This window comes from Oncorhynchus mykiss, chromosome 5 (assembly GCF_013265735.2).
Source record: "Oncorhynchus mykiss isolate Arlee chromosome 5, USDA_OmykA_1.1, whole genome shotgun sequence".
In the NCBI taxonomy this organism is placed as follows: Eukaryota; Metazoa; Chordata; class Actinopteri; order Salmoniformes; family Salmonidae; genus Oncorhynchus; species Oncorhynchus mykiss.
This window is the reverse complement of record NC_048569.1, coordinates 84,196,592-84,204,963: the sequence shown is the minus strand read 5'-3', so window position 1 is coordinate 84,204,963 and position 8,372 is coordinate 84,196,592. Positions and strand designations below refer to the sequence as shown.

The 8,372-nt window shown below is 42.1% G+C and overlaps 1 protein-coding gene across 1 annotated transcript; it reads right to left on the bottom strand.

Moving 5' to 3' along the window:
• Positions 1-3,309: 3,309 nt before the first annotated feature.
• Positions 3,310-7,776, bottom strand: tmco1 (transmembrane and coiled-coil domains 1). Its single transcript, NM_001160668.1, is given in 7 exon segments — positions 3,310-4,157; positions 4,416-4,560; positions 4,751-4,818; positions 4,955-5,001; positions 5,176-5,235; positions 6,970-7,047; positions 7,623-7,776. Coding segments are annotated over 7 exon segments (567 nt in total). The 5' UTR covers positions 7,693-7,776; the 3' UTR covers positions 3,310-4,058.
• Positions 7,777-8,372: the final 596 nt, after the last annotated feature.

Genomic DNA, 8,372 nt, shown 5'->3' with positions numbered 1-8,372 from the left:
GCTAAGTCACTGAGTCACTGGTTTACTGGTGCTCTTTCATGCTGTCCCTAGATGGTTGCGTCACTTGAGTGGGTTGAGTCACTGACGTGGTCCTCCTGTCTGGGTTGGCGCCCCCCCTTGGATTGTGCCGTGGTGGAGATCTTTGTGGGCCATATTCAGCCTTGTCTCAGGATGATAAGTTGGTGGTTGAAGATATCCCTCTAGTGGTGTAGGGGCTGTGCTTTGGCAAAGTGGGTGGGGTTATATCCTCCTGTTTGGCCGTGTCCTGGGGTATCATCGAATGGGGCCACAGTGTCTCCTGACCCCTCCTGTCTCAGCCTCCAGTATTTATGCTGCAGTAGTTTATGTGTCGGGGGGCTAGGGTTAGTCTGTTAAATCTGGAGTATTTCTCCTGTCTTATCCGGTGTCCTGTGTGAATTTAAGTATGCTCTCTCTAATTCTCTCTTTCTTTCTTTCTATTTCTCTCTCTTTGTACCTGAGCCATAGGACCATGCCTCAGGACTACCTGGCATGATGACTCCTTGCTGTTCCCAGTCCACCTGGCCGTGCTGACATGTTGCACCCTCGACAACAACTGTGATTACTATTATTTGACCCTGCTGTCATTTATGAACATTTGATCATCTTGGCCATGTTCTGTTATAATCTCCACCCAGCACAGCCAGAAGAGGACTGGCCACCCCTCATAGCCTGGTTTTTCTCTAGGTTTCTTCCTAGGTTCTGGCCTTTCTAGGGAATTTTTTCCTATTCACCGTGCTTCTACACCTGCATTGCTTGCTGTTTGGGGTTTTAGGCTGGGTTTCTGTACAGCACTTTGAGATATCAGCTGATGTAAGAAGGGCTTTATGAAATACATTTGATTTGATTGGAAAACCATCAAGAGCTATGATGAAACTGTCTCTCATGAGGACCGCCACAGGAAAGGAAGACCCAGAGTTACCTCTGGTGCAGAGGATACGTTCATTAGTTACCAGCCTTGGAAATTGCAAGTAACAGACACATCAACATCAACTGTTCAGAGGAGACTGGGTGAATTAGGCCTTCATTGTCAAATTGCTGGTAAAAAAAAACACTACTAAAGGACACCAATAAGAAGAAGAGACTTGCTTGGGCCAAGAAACATGAGTAATGGACATTAGACGGGGGCGGCAGGGTAGCCTAGTGGTTAGAGCGTTGGACTAGTAACCGGAAGGTTGCAAGTTCAAACCCCCGAGCTGACAAGGTCTGTCGTTCTGCCCCTGAACAGCCACTGTTCCTAGGCCGTCATTGAAAATAAGAATTTGTTCTTAACTGACTTGCCTAGTTAAATAAAGGTAAAATAAATAAAAGACTGGTGGAAATCTGTCCTTTGGTCCAAATGTGCGATTTTTGGTCCAACCACCGTGTCTTTGTGAGAGTAGGTGAACAGATGATCTTTGCATGTGTTTACCACCGAGAAGCATGGAGGAGGAGATGTGATGGTGTGGGGGTGCTTTGCTGGTGACATGTTCAGTGATTTATTTAGAATTCAAGGCACACCTAACCAGGATGGCTATCACAACATTCTGCAGCGATACGCCATCCCATCTGGTTTTCGCTGTTAGGTTCTAATTTTCAGAGTAAATAACCCACGGACACTAGAGAAGCTTAACCAAGTGTAATTCTTCCCAATGGGTCTATACAGCTTCATTCAGACATCACGTTTCCACCACCACAAGTATATATACTCCAATTTAGACACTCCTCCTTCTCTCCAATCCTTACATCTTTTATGGTCTGACAGGAAGACGAAGTGATTGGATAATAAACCATTGTTTCTCCCTTAAGGGAAACTGACCTGACCTCAACCCCCTTGAGGCCTAATCCAAAGATCTCCACCCGTCTCCCCTCATCCCACAGCCATCTGTCTCCTACAGATAACTATTAACTTCTGATGTAAAAACCAGTCTCTTTCACTCCTTTATATGCTATGCTTCTGGGTATAACAATGTCTCTAGTATAGCAATGTTCAAAATTTCACCCCGAACCCAACAGCACTTAGTGGGACTATCATTTGTTTTTCAACAGAGCAATGACCCAACACACCCCCAGGCTGCATATGTGCTATTTGACCAAGAAGGGGAGTGATGGAGTGCTGCATCAGATTACCTTCCCTCCACAATCACCCAATCTCAAACCAATTGAGATAGTTTGGGATGAGTTGGACTGCAGTGAAGGAAAAGCAGCCAACAAGTGCTCAGCATATGTGGGAACTCCTTCAATACTGTTGGAAAAGCATTCCAGGTGAAGCTGGTTGAGAGAATGTTAAGAATGTGCAAAGCTTTCATCAAGGCAAAGGGTGGAAAATGTTGAGAATAGTAAAAATAAAGAAATACCCTTGAATGTGTTGCCAAACTTTTGACTGGTAATGTATATCAGAAAAGGGACATGTTTGACTTTCAGAAAAACTTATTGGTCAAGCTCAGGCACTTAAAAACTGTTTGGGTGCATAATCCTAACTGGGTGGACATGTTGAGCCTAAATTAGTGATAGCTCTGTGAGTGAGCAAGATTGAGCTAGCATAATGGTGAAAACTTGAACAGAATTTTAACTGCTCTATCAAACATATTTTAACATTTTAAATGTTCTCTATAATTTAGCCTAACAGGGTGGACATTGATGAGTAGGACAACAACCTGAAACATGGACACTTAGATATAACTGAGTGTTTATATTTATGTAGCTTTGCACCATAGTTTTCCCACACTTCCTGAATGTGGGGTCATTATAGGAAGGTGTTTTCTTAAATGGAGAATTACAACAAACTAACAGACTGGAAAGTGGTATCAGGGACACAGAGAATATTTTAAATGAAATAATAAATACAATAATCATGAAAAAAACATTATTGATGAAAAATACTTAACTATGACAATAAAATAGTTAAAGGTTTGGTATATTTTATTATTATATGGCTTAAATGTATTGTAGAAGTTGATAAATATCACCTGGGGACATGGAAAAAAACACAGATAGCCACTGACAAAAAAAAGTGTAATAACATGAATAGTATTCCCTTTCAAGATCCATGTTTTTGTGTTAAAGTAGACATCTGACCTTAAATTTAAAGCCTTTTGGAATCCACATTTTACACTAAATAAGAACAGATCATTCCTGGAACAAAAAAGGCACTGTATCATAGGAATGACCCTGCCAATTAATTTAGCAGTCCTCTCGATCTGTGTGTTGTTGGCCCCAGCCCAGCTCCAATAGTGTAGACTATAGAGTAACAATTTTCTGCTGACTCATTAACCCACTTATGGCTTTCTAAGATAGGAACCACCAAAGTCATGAATACTTGTTTTACTTCTGATATTCTGTGGTAGCAGACATAGATCATACAAAATTGCAAAGAAAGAAAAGAAAACAGCATCAAACAGGCTAAAATTTGATAAAACATTTATTCATTAAGTAAGAAATGAAATACTACAGAGCCAGGCAATCACATAATGTACTGATTAACCAAACAGCCAATCCACTCCCAGGTCTGCTTAATTTATTCCAATCTCATACGATTTTTGTTTAGCATCTTATCACAATGTTTAGCTGAATATAAACAGGATATATTTCACACTTTTGTAACATTTTGTAAATCATTAGCACTCACAATAATAGCTACTTTAATGTCAAACTAATCGAACTAAAACTTAAAGCATCAAAATAAGGAAAATGGGTCAAACCAGGTACACTACAAACTTCAATGAAATAATGGGTACAAGTAATGAATGAATGATACAGTAGCTGCTGATGGTATTCAATGTATACAAAGTATGTATTCAATGTATACGTCCCATCCATCTTTGTGACAGCAATGTCATTCTCTGTACAGATGAGGGGGCTGTCCTCTCCCTTCTCTCTGTGGCCAGACAGTCACAGTGTAGAATTAGGACTGAAGACGTGTTCTAAGCAGACTACATTGCAAAAATCACATCATATGATATAGGATCTGATGCTCGGCTGCACACTCGATGACATGGTACACAACCATTGGACTGTAATGTAATGTAGTCAGCCTGGAAGGCCACCCATATGCTTGGTTCTTAGGAGAACTTAGCTGCCTGGGGAGGGGGTCCCAAGAAACCTCCAGCCTGCTTGGTGGCAGCTCTGGAGGGGGCCAGACCCAGCATCTTCTGGATGTTCTGTGGATGGATAGAAACAATATTTACATAGCAATTAGACAGAAACCAAGGATATTTAGGAGAAGTCCAAGTTCTGGAAAGTTGTGAACCATAAGCTGTTGAATGTGTATCATATTTTAAGAGATTGGGTCTGTGGAAACCTTCAACTTCAAATCCATAAATGTATGTCCTTAACTCTTTTTGTTAGCCGAGTATTTGCTACTCTTGTCAATATACTGCATCCCATGACAGGTGGTAAAATAGTGTCAGTTGAGTTACCTGTCTGATGGACATGGTGCAGAGAATGTACAGGAAGATGAATGAGCAGTCAGTGAAGTCCTCGCCCAAAAGGTTGCGATGGGAAAGACCCTGAATGTAGGACAGTGGGACGAATGGCAGTTTGGCCACCACCCTTCCATCAAAGCTAAAACCAGACAATGATATTAGCACGTGGTGGGTAAGGAGGTGCATTGAATGACTAACTTTGAGCTGAGAGCAATTGCTTAACAAAAAAAACTCACAATGAACACAGTGAGTTGTTTGTCATCATAACAGAGTAGCCACCCGTGCCACTAGATCTAACAGATAGCATTTGTCATTGTCTGTACACTCACATGGAGTTGAACATTCCCATCAACGCTGTGAAACAGAAGCCAATGGCGAACATGGACTTCATTCGTACCTGTAACACAAGACGGGAGGACAGTCAGATGAAATGTGGTCACCCCTTCATCAATGAAGCTAGATAGCAAATGGGAAGGAATACACAGGGCGTTGGCTTGTTTAATTTGTATGACAAAAAAACACATTTCTCTCACCATGGATAGATCTCTGTTGTTGTTCTTCAGTTTCTCCTCTTGTCTCTCTGAAGTTGAAATTAAAACATTGTGTATGGGGACCACATATTATTTTATATACACCAACTGTCATATATATTATCGTAATATTCTTGTCAAATTTATGATGAGACGATAGCTATGGTCCAGGAAAGCTTTGGTCCAAATACATACTGTATAAACACATGACTCTTCTTTCTTACCAATCTTCTTCTTCTGTTGACGTCCTGCAGATTCTGTAATGGTTTCCTTCTTCTTCTCCACTGTAATATTCAAATACATATACTGTATAAAAAAATAGTTTTCACTACAGAGCCGTCACCCTTGAAAACAACAACAGTAAGGGTAGGTAACAACACATCCGCCACGCGAATCCTCAACACGGGGGCCCCTCAGGGGTGCGTGCTCAGTCCCCTCCTGTACTCCCTATTTACTCATGACTGCACAGCCAGGCACGACTCCAACACCATCATTAAGTTTACTGATGACACAATAGCCTGATCATCGACAACAATGAGACAGCCTATAGGGATGTCAGAGACCTGACCGTGTGGTGCAAGGACAACAACCCCTCCCTCAACATGATCAAGACAAAGGAGATGATTGTGGACTACAGGAAAAGGAGGACCGAGCACACCCCCATTCTCATCGACAGGGTTGTAGTGGAGCAGGTTGAGAGCTTCAAGTTCCGTGGCATCCACATCACCAACAAACGAACATGGTCCAAGCACACTAAGACAGTCGTGAAGAGGGCACGACAAAACCTATTCCCCCTCAGAAAACTAAACAGATTTGGCATGGGTCCTGAGATCCTCAAAAGGTTCTACTGCTGCAACATCGAGAGCATTGCTACTCTGGTTGCATCACTGTCTGGTACGGCAATTGCTAGGCCTCTGACCGCAAGGCACTACAGTGGGTAGTGCATACGGCCCAGTACATCACTGGGGCTAAGCTGCCTGCCATCCAGGACCTCTATACCAGGCGGTGTCAGAGGAAGGCCCTAAAAATGGTCAAAGACCCCAGCCACCCCAGTCATAGACTTATCTCTACTACCACATGGCAAGCAGTACCGGAGTGCCAAGTCTAGGACAAAAAGGCTTCTCTTTTTACTGTTGTTTTATTTCTTTATCTACCTATTGCTCATCTAATACATTTTTTGCACTATTGGTTAAAGCCTGTAAGTAAGTGTTTCACTGTAAGGGGGGGGGGGGGATGCAAATAGTCTGGGTAGCCATTTGATTAGCTGTTCAGGAGTCTTATGGTAACCCGCCAGGATGCTCTCAATGGTGCAGCTGTAGAACCTTTTGAGGATCTCAGGACCCATGCCAAATATTTTCAGTCTCCTGAGGGGGAATAGGCTTTGTTGTGCACTCTTCACGACTGTCTTGGTGTGTTTGGACCATTCTAGTTTGTTGTTGATGTGGACACCAAGGAACTTGAATCTCTCAACCTCCTCCACTACAGCCCGTCGATGAGAATGGGGGCGTGCTCGGTCCTTCTTTTCCTGTAGTCCACACTCCTCTCCTTAGTCTTGGTTACGTTGAGGGATAGGTTGTTATTCTGGCACCACTCGGCCAGGTCTCTGACCTCCTCCCGATAGGCTGTCTCGTCATTGTCGGTGATCAGGCCTACAACTGTTGTGCCGTCTGCAAACTTAATGATGGCGTTGGAGTCGCCATGCAGTCATGGGCACGCACCCCTGGGGAGCTCCAGTGTTGAGGATCAGCATGGCAGATGTATTGTTACCTTCCCTCACCACCTGGGGTGGCCCCTCAGGAAGTCCAGGATCCAGTTGCAGAGGGAGGTGTTTAGTCCCAGGATCCTTAGCTTAGTGATGAGCTTTGAGGGTACTATGGTGTTGAAGGTCTACAACTGTTGTAAGATCTACCTGTTGTATTCGGTGCATGTGACAAATAACATTTGATCCAAGAACTGAACAATGTCGTCTGTGTGTAAATTGTGAAAAGCAATGAAAATGTATTTAAAAAGACACTCACATTTCTTGCTTTGCTTTTCCACCTCTGCCTTCAGACTCTTGTACTTTGCAGTACGATACACCAACACCCATGTAATTCCTTAGGATGGAGATGTTTAAAGGTTAGGCAAATACTACATTTAGAGCAATCAATACATCAACATATCAATGAATGTGCATATAAAATCATGCATGTGTATTAGATGATGCCCCAATCATCTCCTGATGAAACATAAGCTCTGTCACTAACTACAAATAACAAGTATGCGGTTATTATCATTAGTACACCAATGGTGACCATCAATCAATCACATGTATTTCATAAAGTCATTTTAACATCAGCCGTTGTCACAAAGTCGTTTACAGATACCCAGTGACCTGGCCGAGAGCTCGCAATTCTTAGATCTGATGGCTGTAGCCTCATAAAGACAGACTCCCACCCAATGTTGGGTCCCAAAGCTAAGAAGCGTCGTGCTACTCATGCCCCGGATTAAACAGGTTTCCAAATGACAAAACATCTACAGCACTCAGCGTTAACCAAATAAAATACATCACGAATATGTTTGATGGTTGCTAGCCAAAATTAGAAAGTCAGTATCAGGTAGCTAGCTAAAGTCAGCCAGATAGCTTAGCTAAAATTAACGTTGGCTAGCTACTGTAACGTTAGTTACTTACCCTCAGCTAACAGAGCTGTGCAAACAGAGATAAAAACAATAAGAATAGTATCTGCGAACATGGTTGTCATTTTTGTAGGTCGTATCACGATCCCTTTCCTATGATACTGAACGAAGCTATAATTTATCAGCAAACTCTCGCCGCATTTGAGTATGGAATTTGATGTCAGCAGCAACTGCAAATAGTAGTTACAAGTACACGTCACGAATACGGGAGCAACTTCCGGCTAGCGCTTCCGGTTGGTAAATCAACATACAGAAGGGGCGAAGCGAGGCAGTAGTGTGCAACTGCTTGTAAGTGTATGTATGTCCCCTAAGGTCCTTGTGTAATTGTAATGTGATATTGTACCTCCTAGCTCGATTGCCCATTGTTTATAATCTATATATACTTGTGTTCCCTCATATACTTTCTGTTGTTAATATATATATATATATATATATATATATATATATATATATATACAGTGCCTTGCGAAAGTATTTGGCCCCCTTGAACTATGCGACCTTTTGCCACATTTCAGGCTTCAAACATAAAGATATAAAACTGTATTTTTTTGTGAAGAATCAACAACAAGTGGGACACAATCATGAAGTGGAACGACATTTATTGGATATTTCAAACTTTTTTAACAAATCAAAAACTGAAAAATTGGATGTGCAAAATTATTCATCCCCTTTACTTTCAGTGCAGCAAACTCTCTCCAGAAGTTCAGTGAGGATCTCTGAATGATCCAATGTTGACCTAAATGAC